Source organism: Rutilus rutilus (genome assembly GCF_951802725.1).
Source record: "Rutilus rutilus genome assembly, chromosome: 3".
In the NCBI taxonomy this organism is placed as follows: Eukaryota; Metazoa; Chordata; class Actinopteri; order Cypriniformes; family Leuciscidae; genus Rutilus; species Rutilus rutilus.
The window spans coordinates 19047740-19066249 of record NC_140211.1 but is presented as its reverse complement, the minus strand read 5'-3'; the positions used below and the strand labels follow the sequence as shown (position 1 = coordinate 19066249).

Below are 18510 nucleotides of genomic sequence, written 5' to 3'. Positions count from 1 at the left end.
AACAAACAAATATTTACTTTATGTAAAGGAACAGTGCTGGTTCAGTACAAATTAAGCTCAATCAAAAGCAAAAATGAAGGTTACAATGAGGCACTTTTAACAAATGCGTTTACATTAATTTGGTTAAATCTGGCATATTATTTGCACTGTAAAGATGTTTAAACAATAATTTTTACATGGGTTTTTTGGGTTTAAACTTTAAGGCATTGTGTTTTCATGGCAACAAAGTTCTAAAATTAGACACAACCACAGAAAAAGGATTAGGAATCAATCATTTTTTGAGCTAATCAAGATGATGCCACAATGCTTTCAATATAGCTTAACTTGTACTGAACCCAGAACTAGTATGAAGTGGGTTCTAGGTCGCAAGTTTCTGGACGGTTGCGCTATACTTGACCCATCAAAAACCATTTGTGACCATATCAATCAAGCACTAATAATCAAAAAAATTGCTGTGTTTAAGATATTAAATGCTCAAGTGTATTTGATTACCTCAAAGAAGATTCGATCTGCTCTTTCTTTATACTAAATGCGTGCAGAATAACTTTTAAAGTGGCTTGTCCTTCAAAAATCATTTATTTGTTAGCATTAAGTCTAATCAACAGTAATAGGAAGAAATACAATGAAGCAGTCATTCAGCCACATACAGTACAATGCAATTCCTGTAAACCATTTGGCTGAGCCAAAAAAAGAGAAAATAACATACAATACAGTACGTACAAGAAAATTCTTCACATTCACTTAACAGTTCGTTTGGCCAAAAACTAAGTGCCTTTGGTATACGGTGTACTTCACATTCAAAATCTAGTGGCTGTTCCCAGCTACCAAGTCATTATTCCACCAAGATCGATTAAAATCCAGACACCCATAATCAAAGGCACGTGTTCTGTCTCAAATGTGTAAAGGCTGTGCAATAGCATATGATTGAGAGAAAGCTTTGAGAGCTCTGAGCAATTACAGTGCTGGGAGCGCTATAGTCTCATTGATACTGTATTTTCCCAAAACCATTGATTGTGTCCTTACTTGCTAAGATGCAGTCATCTAACTACATGGTCTGGAGTGGCACGGCTTGAGTTTGAGTCCAAATGGGTGGAGGAGATAAAAGGGTGGAACAGGGCTGATATTGGCTAAAGGACTGGTTTTAGCTGGTCTGTTGGGCAGCCATGGGACCCATTCCTCTGCTGGACCGATATGATCCCCCACGTCCTGAAACCCAAATACATCAGAAAATCAATGCTGAGTTAAATAGTCTAGTCGCATTCAATGATTTCTGTGCCGATTACAATGAGCACTTTCCCTGCTTTTGAGATGGTACAAGCTGTTCCTAAATCACCAAGCAGCACAATAAAGAATGCACATTATCTACATTTATACTACAAGTCTTAAAATGCAAACTGTAAATCCTATAAACCAAAAGATTCATCCGAACAGCTCCAGAACTCATTATAGCCCTCAAATACTCTCACATGTACTCAAGTCTTGCTGTTAACTTGACTGAGAAAAAAATGAAGTAAAAATGATAAAGATAAAAGGCTCTGCAAATGTAATAAACTAAACCATCTTTAGCAGTTAGAGAAAATGTCAGTAGCAACATCATTGTGCGCAGCAGGATTCTCCGAAATTTGCATGACCTTTTTTTAGCTTTCCTAAAATTATGTGCAATCCACCAAACGGCTGCTAATGTTCAGGTCACGCAAGGACCATTTAAAGGGACAGTTCACCCTAAAATAAACATTTTGGATCATTTACTCACCCATATGCAATTCCAAACCCATATTTTTTTCTTGTGTTGACGGTATATGCCAATATGCCAACAATAAGGGGATGTTATGCCAGATGTTCTTTTCTTTCAGCTTTTTTCCATACAATGAAAGTGAATTGTGATCAGTGAGTCAAGAAGTCTATGCAACTTTTAGATTTAATATTTAAAGTACTCCTATATTTTCCTGTCATGGTCACCATTCACTTTCATTGTATAGAAAACAGCAGTGTCAACATTGCGCTAAACACGTTCATATTCCAAGGAATAAAGAAAATCATACAGTTTTAGTATGACAGATTTTTTTTGTGAGCATTTTTTAACTTAAAGCAGGAAAAGCAGTGCATCAGCTATGGATTGATTTGGAGCAATGTCTTTTATCGCTTCCCCGATTGGAGGCAATCTGAGAGCCATTTTGTTTGATCAACTCTTCACACCCAATTAAGACAAACTCTTAAGCTTGTTGAAAAGCAGGATATAATAAATGACGCAAGGGGCAGGAAAGCAAACAGCAGAGTTGCAGAAAATGGACCGATAAGCGGACCAATCACCTGCCTCCCCTTAGAAGACTTAAAGAAACAGTCAACCTCAAACACTTTAGCAGACAAAGGGTCACAGGACAGGTGAGAGGACTTCTCAGCATGGAGAGCAAAAAGGAAGCAGCGGCAGACAAGCAGGTAATGCAACACATCTTTATTGAAACATTCTCTCAAGGAGTGACATGAGCATACAAAGGGCAGGACAGCAGAAAAAAAAAAAAAATCTTCAAATGAAATGGGGTGAAAAAAAACAAACAAACAATTAATGCCTTCAGTACCCAATAAACAGGCAAGAACCAAGTGTGGGAAAGGGGACAGGCCAAAAAAATATTAAAAAACACTCCTATGGATTGGACCGACAGTGGCAGTTAACTTTTTGCATTTTCTTTTATAAAAAAAATAAATTAATGAAAATCTTTCAAGTTTACAGGAATATCTATGTTTTAAACATGACCTGGCTGAAAAATCACAACACTGACAGTTTCAGCTCTCCACTGTGTCTCTGTAAAACACATCAGTATATTAAAACCATCAAAGTTGGCTTACTTGAATCAATAAGCCAAAAAAATAACAAAACAAACCACTGATAGGAGTAAAAATATGGGCTAGGGGAAACATTCTCAATAACTGAATGTTCAAAGTGGCCAAAAAGAAACAAGTCTTCCCAAAGATTTTAGGATCGCATCGCTTGAGCATTACCTCGAGAGCAACCTCGAGGTCCCTGGGTAGCTCCTCGCTTGAAGCTTTGCTGATATCCGTCCTGTAAAGAAACCACACGGAACTTCAAAACATGACCGATCACAGAAACACATATTTAGGACTTCTCAAATCTCCACGGTATTCATTTTCTTGAAGTTACCCGTTGGTAGGTGTTGTTGGAGTAATCTCGCGGAGTGCTGAACTGAGTTTGCCCATATCCGGTGTTAGGAGTGTTGGGGAAAGGAGCACGATATCCATCGTATCCACCTAAACATATGGAGAAAAAAAAAGGTTTAATTGTATGATTTCGTACTGGAGTTCAGACTAGAATGTCTCGGCACAGAGTAAAGTCGTCCTGTCTCACCTCTAAATCCATTTGATGGTCCACGGTAGCCGTTCAAAGCACCTCTAGGATTTCTGGGTCCAGCTCGTGGCATTGCTCTGTTGCTGTAAAAGGACTGACCTGGCCGCCCAAACCCTGTGCCCTGCCCCGAGGGCTGCTGAGGTGCAGACTGGTGTCCCCCTGCAGACGGAATACCTTGGTCTTGAGAATGGAAAGGGCCAACTAATAAGAAAAAAATGTATATTACACATATTACATAAGACATAATAAGAAATAAAGATATTTATTTTATATCTTTACACATTACGCATACACAAAAATGGCACAACTTAGCAGCAAATCTCTTACCCGACTGCAGGGCTTCTTGAGGCATTTCCTGCTGCTCAGCTGGAAGGCTGGCCTGTGTGCTGTAGCCTTGACCGTAACCGCTCTGATATTGGCTAGAAATCTTCTGCGAGTCCATCTCACTGGTTGGAGGAACTGGAGCATTCAAATTGAACACCTAATGGAGGAGAGAACATGTAAGCATATCAAAACTAGCATGCGGCATCTATTTATTTGGACTGTTATGCCATGTCAGCCTTTAAGACTATTAGGTGAATAAATGTTTAAACTAGGGATGTCCCGATACCACTTTTTGCAGAACGAGTCCGATACCGATACTGTAATTTTTGGTACTCGCCGATACCGATACCGTAACCGATACCTGAATTTTCACTGCATTTGTAATTTTTAAATGTATTAGTAGATAAACCAAAAGATTATAAATCATATTAGTTGGCTTAATTTGTTCATCAAATATATATATTTCTTTCAGTTATTTTCATGCTTAATTAAGCCTGCTAAAATGCATATGAGCTTCTGTAAGCCTACTGTCACTGTTCATTCTATTGCTCTATCATATTTTATCTTTCATTTAATAGCACAGCACATATTTAGAGCTGCTTCAGCAGGGCTCAGTGCTGAGGACTAGGTCAGCGGTTCAAATGTTTGTCAAAACCAGTGAAATATCAATTATTTAATCCAATTTTTATACTACAACAAAAACTAGCAGCCTAATTAATGTGAATTTAAAACAAGTAAGCAGTCAGTAACAAAATAAAAACAAACAATCGAATTACAAATAGGACAAATAAATACAATAGAACAAAGAAAGGCTACAAATGAAATAAACAGTGTTTTTAGAGTTTTTCGGGTAGATCTAACAGGTACAGAAATTTGAATAAAGTAATCAAATGTGAAAAAAAGCATATGATTACTGTATGAATTATATATAGATGGATATTTTTCTAAAGTTGAAAAGGGTAGCCTATTTAGTCAAGAGCAGTGAGTAATTTCTTTGTCCTTTGTTTGATTAACATTAAAACATAGAAGCAGGTTTATCAAACTGCTGCCCCTTTAAGACCGAGCGCACGGACCGCATTTGAACATGCTACGTTCATTTGAGATATAACCGACTTTGTTTACTATAGGATACTCACCAAGACGGGCGTTATTACATAGTTGTGTGTGAATTTGTCGTACAATCGCAAGACGTGAAAGACAATTTAATTCAGTATTCGCGCGCTGAGACGCTGGTTTGAGGGGCGCGCGCTTCGGATGTTTGCATTCATGAAACTTCTTGACCTCTGCACACGTCCTGTAATAATGTAGGGAACCACTCGTTATACTTCAGTCAGGTAACAGTTCATGTTTTACTTTACTTACATATACGATTTAGTTTTCATCCAAATAACGTGCTGAGTGAACGATCAGCAATCAAGAGCATTCAACAGAAGTGCGCTTCTCGCTCTCTGTCTCTCTCTCTGCCTCTCTCTCTCGTCAGTTAACGTTAATATAATAAGCTAAAGCTACATGCCTCGTTTAATTTCGTTGCCATTGACATCGGACTGCACTGAACAAACTTTCCACTGTTGTCTGTTTAAAGGGATGTGCTCGACCAGCTCGTGCGTCTATGACTCAGTTCACCTCGACAAAGCACTCGCGGCGGCCAGTTTCGTTTCGCAAAATGTACGTGGTATCGGTGCGTGGTATCGGCGAATTTTTATGAGTACGAGTACGAGTATATGAGGACAGTATCGGCCCGATCCCCGATGCCAGTATCGGTATCGGGCCATCCCTAGTTTAAACAGATAAGGAATAGACAAACAGGACATCATTTATCTACACAAAGTAGGTAAACTTTAGGTACATAATTTTTTTTTTTTTTTTATTCATTGACTGTTAGTTATAGTCATGCAGCAAGTAATGGGTCACAACAGGCTTGACCATGATAAACACAAATGCTGATGCTCATAGAAACATATCTTTTTAAACAAAACAAGCCTGTCAGGGGCCATTCACACGGAATGAGTGTTTTTCGTTTAAAAAACATGAGACGCACAGCATTTAAATAACAAAAAAAAAGGTCTAAAGATGCTTTTTTTTTTAAGTTGAACTTGACTTGAGATGCGAGACGTGATCGCAATGGCCAAACATTTCTGTATAGCACTTGTTTACATGGAAAGACAATGGAAAAGCAGCACCATGTAATGCAAATATGTGTTCTGTGTGAACGGCTCCTTACGCAGCATGACAAACAGAACAGAAGCAGAATGGAGACAAACTCAGGGGGTGAATTTGGAGAGGGAGGGGTAGACAGGTTGAGGCCTACCGCTTGCATGGACTGGAATGGAGCTGCGTTAACGTTGATGCCGCTGTGAAGGGGTTTGGAGACAGGCTGAAACACCTGGGGCTGAGAGGAAGGGGTGGGGGGCTGCTCAGACGACAGAGGCATGGAAACCTAGGGTGTATATCCTACGTCACTCACATATCTATGCCATAGTGTACACACAGCATTCTGTGAAGACTGTGGTGTACGACGTTACCTGCAGGGGGTCAATGGAGTCTGTCTGTGGTCGGGGCTCAGAGTTATGAGGGGGTTGATAGAGAGGGGGTGTGGAGGAGTAAGCCTCTTTTGGAGCCGAAACCATCGGGACCTGGAAACCAAAACGGAAAAGGGTTTCAGGAACGCCTGAAAGCATGTTTGAAAGCATGTTTTTGGTCATTGAACTTACTTGCGTGTGTTCAGGCTGCACAGAAAGAGCATTGTGTTGGGGGAGTCTGGATTCTGTGTCAGCAGAAAACATTGAAAGAGTAACATTTTAGCATATTAGTGGCATGAACTCATTTTGGTAAAAAAAAAAAAACCTGAAATAAAATAACTATTGGCAACTACCTAAAACAAGTTGAATCACTAAAATGACTAAAACTGAAAACATTAAAAGTTTTATAGAAATATAAAAACTAATAAATAAAGAAAAATGACAAAGCCCAAAAAATTACTAAACCTTAATATTGAATATATACAAATATATATATATATATATATATATATATATATATATATATATATATATAAATAATTATTACAAAATTATATATTTTTTACTATAAACAATATAATTAAACATTTTATAACAATATGACTATTTATTGTTTATTATAATAAACAATACAAATATTAATAAATGCTACAATAGTAATGAAATACCATAATCGTACTGGTGCAAAGAATCTTTGGACTTTGCCATAGCTCTCAAACCAAATATGATGCCAGGCATTGAAAAATCAACATTATTTGGTCATGAAACAAAAACCAATGGCATCAGATGCCCAATGGTCAATGATGCCCAACCTGACCTGATGCATCGAAAGTTGCCATATTCAAATAATAATAATTTTTTATAATAATAAAAAAAAAAATCTCATTTGAGTATAATAAGTTTAACAATTTTTGCTTTAAGAGCACACTATTACTTTAAAGTTTGTATACCAACCTGGTGGACAGACCATCTGAACAGGTTTCATGGGCTGCGCCGACACAATTGCAGGATCTAAAGGCGGTCCCTCAAACTCTAGCATGGAGTCCTGTCCACAGTACACAAGTTAGAAAAGGCCACTGCTACATTTGAAGAGATGAATAAAACAATCTGCAGTTTACCTGCATAAAGTTGAAGGTACCCTGCATTTGAGCCATGAGATCTTGTACCACCTGCTTTCGGACCACGGGATCTGTTGCAGGGGTAGGGAGGACGGCGTTCAGCGTGTGTGGTTCTGAGCTGACCAGAGCTGGGCTCATGGCTGCAGGGGGCTGCTGAGGTTGCTGAAGGGCACTGACCGCCTGAAAACCAATGATCACATGGTGTAAACAAGGAAATAAAAACGTTTGGCTTTTTTTGACAAATGAAGTCAGGGTTCCTACACATTTCAAAATTCCATACTTTTCCTGACTCAAATTTCCAAACCTCTTTGTAGATTTTCAGACCTTATTTAACATAAATTCTTAGTTCATACAGCATTATTTTCAGCTTTATATTTGGTATATAGTACAGATATCTGCAAATATTTTTTCATTTTCCCACCCACTTTTCCAAGCTGCGTAGGAACCCTGTGAAGTGAATCATACCTGAGAGCTCGTGTTCCACTCTGCTCCTTGTTCTTTGTCACTGCTGCAGTAGGTGGTTTCTGGAACGAACTGTCTGTTTACAAACTATTAGGGAAAAAAAAAAAAGAGGTGAAGAGCATTAAGAATGCTATGGCTGAAGTAGTGCAGTCCAGGAAATGTTTCCACAAAATTAGGATTTACTCCGAGCATGTACATAAAAAGTATAGTAATATCAATCCGCACCTCTGTTGATTCAACCTCAATAGTTTCTGTGTATTCTTGAGCGGATCCCTCTGTGAAAAGACAAGAACATCAACATGAGCCGTCAGCTGTGCGAGGAAGCGTTTCTTTTCTCTGAAATTTGATGGCTTTTGTTTTTACCTGGCTCAGTGGGGCGGTCCTCGCTCTCTGATGACTCCGCTGCTGCCGCCGCAGCCCCCGTCTCCTCTTCACACACTCCATTCTGATGTGTTTGAGCACGATCAAAGTACCCACTTAGCAGCATCTTGTCCAAGGTTTCCTTAAGGGCTTTGTCTGTTAAAGCAACATAAAATTCAAGGGGTCAAGGTTTAGCATGGTCCACAGTTAGTCTCCAATCATTTGGACTCAAAAAACATCTTTCTTCACTGAGGGTAATTTCAGCTTAGCTCACAAAAACTGTTTCAGCAACAATATCAGCAAATAAATACAGCAATGTCTCATAAGCTGAGTTTGCACAATCTGATACTATCGTGATTCCCACCCTCTCTGTAGGAATATGCAAGCAGGCCCTGTCCATCATTGAAACCTCCAGCAGAGAGGCTTTGCGCACACCACTGGCTGCCTGCCCAGCTGCTGACGTGGGTCACAAGTCAGCATGAAGCACTGCTGACCCTTGTGGGCCCGAGACAGAGCAAAGCTTTCAAAAGTCATTGCAAGTGCCACCATTCACAGGGAGGCCAAGCGAGGGATGGCCGCATTGGTATTCAGACTCACTGGAGAGCAAATATTAGTTTGATTATACAGTTGACATGGATCAAGACCATTTTGACGATTGCAAACGCAATTTTGAAACAAACAAATGACAAGCAGTGAAAACAAAAACAAATTACTCTTACGAAATGGTTCTTTTTAAAACATTTACGAAACAGCCTCAAACTCACTCTTGTGTTAGCGGTTTGAATCAGATTCACTCATCCTGTAAACAGTTCTAGTACGGATTGTTAAAGTGACGCAAGTCTCACAATCCTAAAATATACACCACCCTTTACTAACTGGTTGTTCAGATGACAAAGTGTTAGTGAAGACAAACATTCACAATAGAGCTTTGTTATACATGACTATTACTGTCATAGGAATAGTATTATAACATTATAATTATTATTATTATTAGTAGAAGTAGTAGTAGTGGTATTATAGTATAGGGATGAAACGGATCCGTATGGACCAGGCCCCACGGTTTGGCACACATGTGATTCGCGGATGAACTGCTAAGTTTAACCATCACATCGAGTGTAAGTTTGTCATTTGGACATGTTTTGTCTTGCCAATTTATACATTCAATGTCAAAATACCCGTCTCGGCAAGTATTCTCTCGGTTATGTCATAAGTGAACAGTTGAGAAAGAAACCGGATGTTTGTCATTTTATTCGGTCTGTGCATTCGGTCTTAAGACAGTCACAGCAGCCTAATATTCCTGCTGTTGTGTCTCAATGTTAATAAAACAACAAAATACAGCTTTAATAAAAGATGAACCAATATTTAATTTCTACAGTGAACAAATATAAATAAATATATACAGTACTGTGCAAAAGTCTTAGGCATGTTAATATCCCCATTAATAATGCAGTAAAAGAAAACAATATACAAGCACTGTAAAAGGTTTTCACTGACTGGCTTTTCTCCTGTATGATTTCGCATGAGTCTCATCAGATCTTACTGTACATTTATGAGCTTTCAGAACATCTAATTGAGGCTGTGTGTGACCTAACTGAACTCCTTTCCACAAATTGAACACAGAAATAAAAACAGTATAAATAACAGTTTTCTCTTAGTCTTATTAAGTGCAAACAATAAGTGCAAGTGCAACCATAATCAAAGTACTGTAGCTCACAGACTCTTTATCGTTGTTGTGAAATTGCCATTTTATTTTGCACCGGCAGTTATAGGGTTAATGTGGCGAGTTCAAGGCCAGGTAGAGAGAAATGAGTGAGTGCGTTTGTCCCTACAGTTGTTCTTGCGTTCCGATTAAAAGTTCAGAAACGGAGGCTCCCTTGTCTGTTGTCCTTGAGATATTACAGTACTCTCTCAATATTCGAAGTGCAAACAGAGACCATAGCCACAACTAAACAGTCCAGAGATGGGTATTGGGAGACAGACTATTGTATTTATGCATCAGGGAGCTTGTGTTTTACTTTTACTTTCAAATTCACGATTGCGTGAACTCCGTGTATAGGGAGCGGACAGGAAATCTCGTCACATTTTAGTCTTGCGAGATCTTGTGCCACACCCCTAATATTTATATAGTATATCTATATATCTATATAAAATGTACCCCCAGAATGATTCTCGTGTGGCAAACACTGTCAGAAAACGTTACTTACATGTGGTTCCAGCCACAGCTTTATCCCTTCCGTCCAAAAGCTCCCACAAATGCACGGCTGCTTCCTCAAACTGCTCGGCCAACCTGGAATCAAAAGTCATTTATGATAAAGATATCCCAACATGCCGAATTATCTAACACAAATGACCTGTCCTCACCTTACGCTAGAGTCCCGCTCAGGCCCAATCAGCTTGTAGAACTCGTCCAGGCCCGTGAGTTCTGACTCTGTTAGCAAGGGGGCTTCCCCACTAGACTGAGTCAGGTCCTGCCTCACACTCTCCTCCCCCAGCTGCTCCAGCAGGTACTGCACCTCCAGCACTGCCTTCAGTCTCTTGCGCTCTGCCTCCTCCCTCTTCAACTGCTCCCGTCGTGTCGCCTTTTTCACCGTTTTCTGCATCTGCAAAAGAACAAACAACAAATTTTAATATCAACTGGTCGAAACAAACTGGAACTCTGCGCTGAGGTCAAGGCGAGATTTATTTTGTTGCGTCCCGCAGCATTTTTTGCATCAAAGGTTTTAGCCTAGATGGTGGGAATGAGAGTGAATGCAAATGCTGAGATGACACTGAGGCAAACTTTAATCAAAAACACACTTACCTCCACATTTAAAGCCAGGAAGTTCTTCTGCAACTCACGGGCAAAGTCCAAGTTGTGTGCCACCTCCGGAGCTTTAGATAAAGCCTCCTACACATATAAAACAAAGTAGCACATGCATTTAATATATAAAACAATATATTGGAGCACAGAAAACAAGCATTGAATATAGGCCACTTACCAGCTGATCCTGGTTGAGGCGTTCTCCTTTGTTCTTCCTTGTCTGGTAATCATCCAGCTTGCTCTTAACAGAGAGTTTGCTCATATTAATGGTGAGGAGTGGAATGCACATTGCAAATGCAGATCAGATACGACTATCTTTTTTTGTAAAGTTGTCATCATATTTTATACCATTAAATTAATACCACAGAGAAGTCTGTTTTCACACTATATTATTGGTTGAGGTTCATTGTAAATTAAGATTCATCAGTCATGTACAATTTTTATTTGCATTCATTACACTTTACTAGACTAACATTTCAGAAACCCAATGCCGTTCTTAAATAAATTCTTCTTGTCAGTAATGCAGTTAAAGATATGTGACATGTAAGACACTACATCAGTATTAAGAAAGAATTGAGGCAGATTTCAAGTAAAACAGGATAACAGGAGAAAAAATGTATAGGAGAGGACTGGATCTTTCCCATTGCAAACTGATTTGATTATATGGCTATTCCATACAACAAATGAAGCCAATGTTGCAAAAACATGAACTGCATTTACGTTAATCTGCATTAGATAACTAGCAAGATTTCAGTGACATTTTTGATGAAATATTACAAAGACAAAAAAATTCTTTGGAATTACATGCACTGATAAATAGCGCACAATAATATGAGGATTGTGTATGAAGTAAATAAATAGGATCCAGTTTAATATCATCTTAAAATTAAGTTACCTTTTTCTTTTCCATGTTGCGAACCTTCTTGTCAATTACACCAAGAACTTGCTTGAGGGCATCAGATGGCGCAGAGCCCAAATCCGGACTGGAGGAGTGAACAGCATTGTCGCCAGTGGTCACTGATGGCATCTGCAAAGATAAAGCCAATGATGATTTGTCATATTTTCCAGATGTCAAAGAATTAACTACATAAAAGTAGTACGCATGAAAATTAAACATTTCATCTGAAGATATTCAATGATACATTTATACAGGTCAAAAAGAAACAAGTTACAGCTAATTAAAAACTCAAAATTTAAACCTGCATTTTTGGTCAAGAGAGCAAACAAAGGTCTATCGGGTATCCCAACTGAAGACACTGAAACCCCCACTTGTCTGGGATGAACCCCCAATTTTCCAAATCCATCAATTATTATATAAACAAACTGCCAATTCTCCACAACAGAGCAGAAGAAGATTAATATCCTTGCAGCATCTATAGTATAATTCAGCGTGATCCTAAAACGCTTTAAAGTCTAGCAGACTCAAATCTTTCTTCTTGGCCGGATGGTCCGACTGTTGGCCAAAAGCACACCCCTTCAGCTCTATTAGATAGACGTATTAACACACAACAGAATGAACGAGCAATCAGACGTCATATAACACATAAATGTAAACATATAAACACAAAACTGCAATTAGAGGATTAAACTTTAATCGCGTGCTATTACATTCTCTGACTTAGCGGATTGTGATCGTTAGCCGCTAGCTTGAGCTGGTCATCGCTTTCGTGGATGCAGAACATTGACTATTCTTATAACCGTGACGTCTTACCTTTACTTTCAATGTTTTGAAAGATTTACTTGTATAATACAGTTGAATTTCAGTGTTTTAGATGTTATTTTCTACAAGTATAACAGACGCTCCCCGGCAACTCCAGCAGCTCCGCGAGTTTCGTCTTAACAATGCAGAAGCGCTGAAGGACCCTTATTAGGTGTCTGTGTCTGTTGCCTGAACTCATATCCAAAAGAAGGTATCATTTATAAACAAACCCCTTATTTATAATCAAGGTAATTATTTTGTTAAAATATTTTATAGATATTGTGTCAGATATTTATCACCACTCTGTATACGGGGTTTTTCCGTCCAAAAATATATTGATGCCTTTACGGTTCTCTTAGTTTTGACAGATTAAATACTTCTACAGTGAACATGATTGACTATATATATATATATATATATATATATATATATATATATATTGGTTGATATTCTGTTTTTATTTTACTTATATATATATATATATATAAGTAAAATAAAAACAGAACCAAGTGCTTCCAAACTTGTGGAAGAAAATACTGACTTATTTTAAATCTGTCTGTCTGTCTGTCTATCTACCCATCTATCTACCTATCTATCAAGTCACCTTCATTTAGGCTATATAACTCGTTATTACAGAGCAGCTTTACAGTGATAAATAGGGAAGATAATGACCAATGATGCAAAAAAGAATCCAATTCTGCTGTAAAACATATTTAAAAAGTAGTAATAGTTAAAAGTAAGAGTAGTATTGCCATTATTCAGCTCAATTCAACTCCGTTCAGTGTTGATTCAGTTCAGTTCAGTAACTGTAAAGTTAATCAATAAGCCTATGAGTTCAATTCAGCTCTGCAGAACAGTGATGTCATCATCCAGCTCTCAGCCTGTAGTATAAGTTTCCTCCACTAGAGGCCAGACTTGAGCTGTAAAGTGGCACTGCAGGCCAGAAGAGCTCCTCTAGTGAACATTTCTCATTGATGGCTACAAACTACAGTGACAACAAATTACCAATTTGGAGTGTAAGTGAAACAGGGTGCACTCTCTCACTTTCCACCAAAGCAATCTCCTTCACATAGACACTAATAATAAATATATATTATCATCATTTTAGTGTCTAAGGATAACATAAAACATATATTATTATGATATCAGTGTTCAGAGATGATAGTTCAGTGGCTTGAAATATTAGAAATCTTCTATGAAAATCATGTCTTGCTTTATTTTCAGGGATACTCTCTTTCCTATATTCGGTATGTCTGATGGCCACAAGCTTAAGTTGCCCCCACCATTTAGTGTGCTATAGTCTCACCGCAAAGTGGAGTGGTAAGAGACCCCTTTCGTCTGAGGGGTAAGGAATTTATTCGCACTGACGGGAAAGGAGACTTTTTTTTTGAGCATGTAGAAAAATGACAACTGAGAGTGATTTAGCCACCCACAAACACGCAAGGCTGCACACATGCATGTGTCTTGCATGTATATGTCCTCCTGAACTGAAGCTTTTATGTGGACGTCTGTTTTTTTAGAATAATTATCTTTGTTTTATCAGTCAAAAGCTCAGACCAGCTTCAAAAATCACTCAGCTATATCAGGCCACATTTTTATACAGAGTTTGGCACCATAAAGATCAATGGTGTTTTAGCGAAGAGCTGGTGAGCTTCTTTCTGTGGACCACAGGTCATTTAACAGCTCTGTCTGTGTCTGCATCTGTTCCATACAAGCGGTTGTGCTGATGTGCACAGAGTTCTCTAGTAGTGATATCACTCACAGATATTATTTTTGGTGAATCATATGAACTGACACGGAGAAAGCTATACTGTCCTACCAATGTGAAATGTTTATAATGCTAGATAAATCACTCTCCCATTGAGCTCAAAGCTCAAAGATGATCCCATCAGGGGATTTGAGTCGCTCTGTGTCTCTTCCATGATTCAGTAATTTATGTTTTTGTTATTCTTCAATATGGTCTGGTTTTGGCTCACCATTTTTTACGGTCTCATCTCTGAAGAAGACTGCTTGAGATATAAAGAGCTGTGTGTGGGATCTACTGTCATTATTGACATCAACATGTTATTTATGGTAAGACCGTACACATAAAATTTGTAGATAAACTCGATTGCAATTTTGGCACTATGCAGCAAGGCATGTATTTTTAGTGTTAGGAATTTAGTGAGTGGTGAAGAAAACTGTCTCTGGGGCCTTATGTAAACATTAATGTAGGCCCAGACAACAAACCAAAATGTATATATAATAAACTATATTTCATATTTATTAATGGGTCAACTCATTTTAGATATTTCGTAGGAGCTAAGATTCTTAGACAATGGTACTTTTTTTTTTCAAAGACTCATTAGAGAGACAAATAACTGCCATATTGTAACAAGTGAAGCCCTAGCCAATAAGAAAGATATAGTATTAAAATAATTGTATTTAATAACTTTTACTCAGCAAGGAGTCATTAAATTGATCAAATGTGGCAGTAAAGATTTTTACATTGTTACAAAAATATTTTTCAAACAAATGCTGTTCTTTTGTACATTCTGTTAATCACCGTCACCTGAAAAAAACGTATCACGGTTTCCTCAAACATGTGAAGCATCACAACCGTTTTCAGCTTTGATTATAACATAATATGTAATGATTCTTGAGCACCAAATCAGCATGTAAGAATGATTTCTGAAGGATCATGTGAAGAGTAACGCCTGCTGAAAATTAAGCTTTGCCATCACCGAAATAAATGACATTTTAAAATGAATGAAAATTGAGTTAATTCATTCAATATACGTTTATGTTGTATTTTTGTATAATGCATGCATATAATTGTATTTTTCAAAAAATAAATAAAAAATTGTTGTTTGAGATCAAAGAATAATTGGAGGACCATTGTGATAACAGAGTGGCACTGCATGTGGCCCATAGACATAAGGATAAACTTCATAATTTTTCTTTCACTCTGTTAACTAATTTTCACCAATGCTAGCCGATGGGAGAGATCTGCAGACTGGAATACTGAAGAGGAGGATAATTGCATCCATGGCTGCTATCGCCGCCATGTTATTTCATTTGCGTGTGAGGTCCCAGAGAGTATTTAAATCTGTCTTAGTCAGGAGTGGGAGAGATGGCAGCAAAAGACACAAACAAATGGTAAGCGTTTGGATTGTGAAAGGATCCCAACCACATGAAAGAGGATGATTACTGGTCTCTCTGCACAGTTGATGAGCCCCAAAAAAAAGTAAAGTGAAAGCTGGGATGAAAAAAGCGAAGAGAAATGCGAAATCGTTGAAGCCACTCCTAGCAAGCGTCTTGCAAGCGAGACTTGATGATGGCCCACAAATCTCCAGGCAGCCAGCGTACTGACATATGGAGCTACAAACAGGCTGACTCTGAGCCTGAGCCAGGAGCAGCGTCCCAGACAGAGGGTTATGATGGTAATCAGCACTGTGTCCAAAAATGTTTGCTTCATGCTTCACATGGGAGACAAGAGACAGACAATGACAGAGACACCATAGCGAGTTCAAAAATTGTGAGTTTATTCATAGAATCCTAAACCTATTCTCTGTTTTGATTGCACTGAAGATGGTCAGTGTTGCCAACAGGCCTACAATTGTGTCCACCTGTGATTATACTGTATTTCAGCGTGTCCTCTGAACACAAAACAAATGTGCAAGCCAAACACGGATTTGCTTGAATACAATAATCACTGGAGTTCATCAAACTAATATGCAGCCATGTGAGAGCTGTTTTTATCTTAGCAACCTGAATGTAAACAGAGAAGAAACTGTATGAGAACGTCTGGTTTCAATGCCTGTTCCATTCACCCGGTATCCCCTTAATCATATCAAAGACAGACTTCTTGCAGTACCAGTCCCATTACAGTATCCATTTATTGGTGAGCAGTTGTTCACTGCATGAAGATACTCAGATGTGAAGTTGCACACCTAGAGAGCATGGGAAGTGTAATCTGAAACAGAAGATGGCGCTAATCTCTCAAAAGACATTTACTTTGGAAGAATGTAAACAGATAAGAAACAGGGTAAAATGACTATGATCTTGGAGAGTAAATAAATGTATAAGAAAAATACATACATACTGTATGACTTAAAAAGTCATTGTACATTAAATATAACATCAGTGGTTCTCAATCATTGAACCAGGTCCAAATAGGTCCTCTCAGCAAACATCCAAAGTCTACAAGCTTTAAAACCAGCTGGAACACCTTAAAATTAAGACATTTTCTTAAATGAATTCACCCATAAACTTCTGGAATTTTACTATTTAATACATAATTATTAGTTATTTTAATCTATGGACAATTAAAACTAATTAAAACTAATTCAAGATGAGCTTTGAATAATGTTGTGGACAGTCAGGCCTTGTTGTAGTCAAAAAGGTTGCATTACATTGCATTATATTTATGCATTTGCTAATACAAATGCATTTGGTATACACTTTTATCCCAAACAAATGACTTTGCATTTAAGATATACATTATATCTATCATTGTTATATCATTATATTATATACAGGGTGTTCTCCATGGATATCAAACCTGTGACCTCGGCATTGCTAGCACCAGCTGGTCGGCTACCAGCAAAAACAGGTAAACAGAAGATACTTGTGCTTAACAGTGACTAATACATGACGAGAAGCAGATAACAAAACACGACCTGTCGGTCACGAGTCATGACCCGGAAAACAGTAATAACTTCCTGCATATGTGATTGGGTTCAGGTAATGACATGGCTGTGCTGATTTAAGACCAACGTTACATTGCAAGAGTGATAGTGTTTTAATAGAAAAGTTAAATAAACACTAAATTAATACTGAGTAACTTACATTTTAAGCACAGTATTGCCAGTTAGGCTACTTTGAGTGTTTTTGCACTGTAAAAGAAAAGTGACAATCAATTGTCACTTTCAAAAAGTCTTTGGTGACAGTAAAGTCGTTCAGTGATGTTTCCGAGCAACACGCATTAGTGTGTTTTGTTTTGTTTGTGAATGATCAGTGTTTTGAACGATTCGGTTGAATAAACGATTCAATGAGCATGTTTACATGCAAACCGGTACGCGGATGACACCCTTTACCAGACTTTCTTTAGAAATCAGGTTATTTCCCGGTAGAGACGTCAAAAGATAATCATTTGTTTATCTGATTCAGGGTATTCCACTTGTTATGCTGGTTGTGATGTTAAATAAAGCATTAAAAACCGAAGAGTTTTCCAGCGGAAAAAATATGGACTCATATATTATCCTCTCATGCAGTTACAGATGTGGCATTTTGATTGAACCACTTCTACTTCGGCTGCATGAGATGAGAACGTCTCAGTTACTCTTGTAACCCTCGTTCCCTGAAGGAGGGAACGGAGACATTATGCCAATACAGACGTTATGGGGTCTCACTTGGGAGCCCAGTCACATTCGGTAAGTAAGAAAACGGGCCAATGAAGATTGTGGCAGTTGTGGCAGGAAGGACGTAACGTCTCCGTTCCCTCCTTCAGGGAACGAGTGTTACAAGAGTAAGCAAGACCTTCCCTTTCAGTCAGTCGCGTTTGACGTCACGTCGATACTGATGTTATGGGGTCCCTGTAGTAAGTGCCACAACTGCTGACTCTTCCCAGCGTCCCATGTAAGTCAAACAGACCTCTGTACCTGGTGGGACGAAAGGACAGAACTTTCCAAGGAGAAGGTCGATAGCTGCTGTTCCTTTCTGCTTTACACTATTCAGCCATGACTGGTTGGATAACACTGGGGAAGTGTGCTAAATCCAGATGGAAAGAGACGCTACGGAGGCCACATCCTGCCCGTAGCGAGGTAACATGTGGAGAATACACATATGGATTGACCTTTGGGGCAGTACAACATATCTGAAATCTC

The 18510-nt window shown here is 38.4% G+C and overlaps 1 protein-coding gene across 3 annotated transcripts; it reads right to left on the bottom strand.

The window, feature by feature from the left end:
- Positions 1–557: 557 nt before the first annotated feature.
- caprin1a (cell cycle associated protein 1a) lies at positions 558–12836 on the bottom strand. Of its 3 annotated transcripts, none has more exons than XM_084403482.1 (19): positions 12656–12836; positions 11840–11971; positions 11123–11185; positions 10945–11031; positions 10506–10744; positions 10349–10431; positions 8148–8300; positions 8010–8059; positions 7788–7871; positions 7323–7502; positions 7159–7249; positions 6397–6449; positions 6208–6318; positions 5994–6122; positions 3689–3842; positions 3362–3562; positions 3158–3264; positions 2998–3058; positions 558–1206 (listed from the first exon to the last, which is right to left on the bottom strand). In XM_084403482.1, exons 2-19 carry the CDS (start codon positions 11969–11971, stop codon positions 1142–1144), a joined length of 2043 nt encoding a protein of 680 aa, XP_084259608.1. In that variant the 5' UTR covers positions 12656–12836; the 3' UTR covers positions 558–1141. The 3 variants fall into 3 exon arrangements, with proteins under 3 accessions (XP_084259608.1, XP_084259609.1, XP_084259610.1); XM_084403483.1 differs by having other exon boundaries at positions 5994–6074; positions 12656–12817; XM_084403484.1 differs by lacking the exon at positions 5994–6122 and having other exon boundaries at positions 12656–12817.
- Positions 12837–18510: the final 5674 nt, after the last annotated feature.

Coding starts and splice junctions, on each gene's coding strand:
- caprin1a (XM_084403482.1), bottom strand. CDS start 11,971: ATGCCATCAGTGACCACTGGCGACAATGCTGTTCACTCCTCCAGTCCG. Junction 11,186..11,839: donor GCAACATGGAAAAGAAAAAG/GTAACTTAATTT, acceptor CTCTCTGTTAAG/AGCAAGCTGGATGATTACCA. Junction 3,563..3,688: donor TCAAGAAGCCCTGCAGTCGG/GTAAGAGATTTG, acceptor TTTTCTTATTAG/TTGGCCCTTTCCATTCTCAA.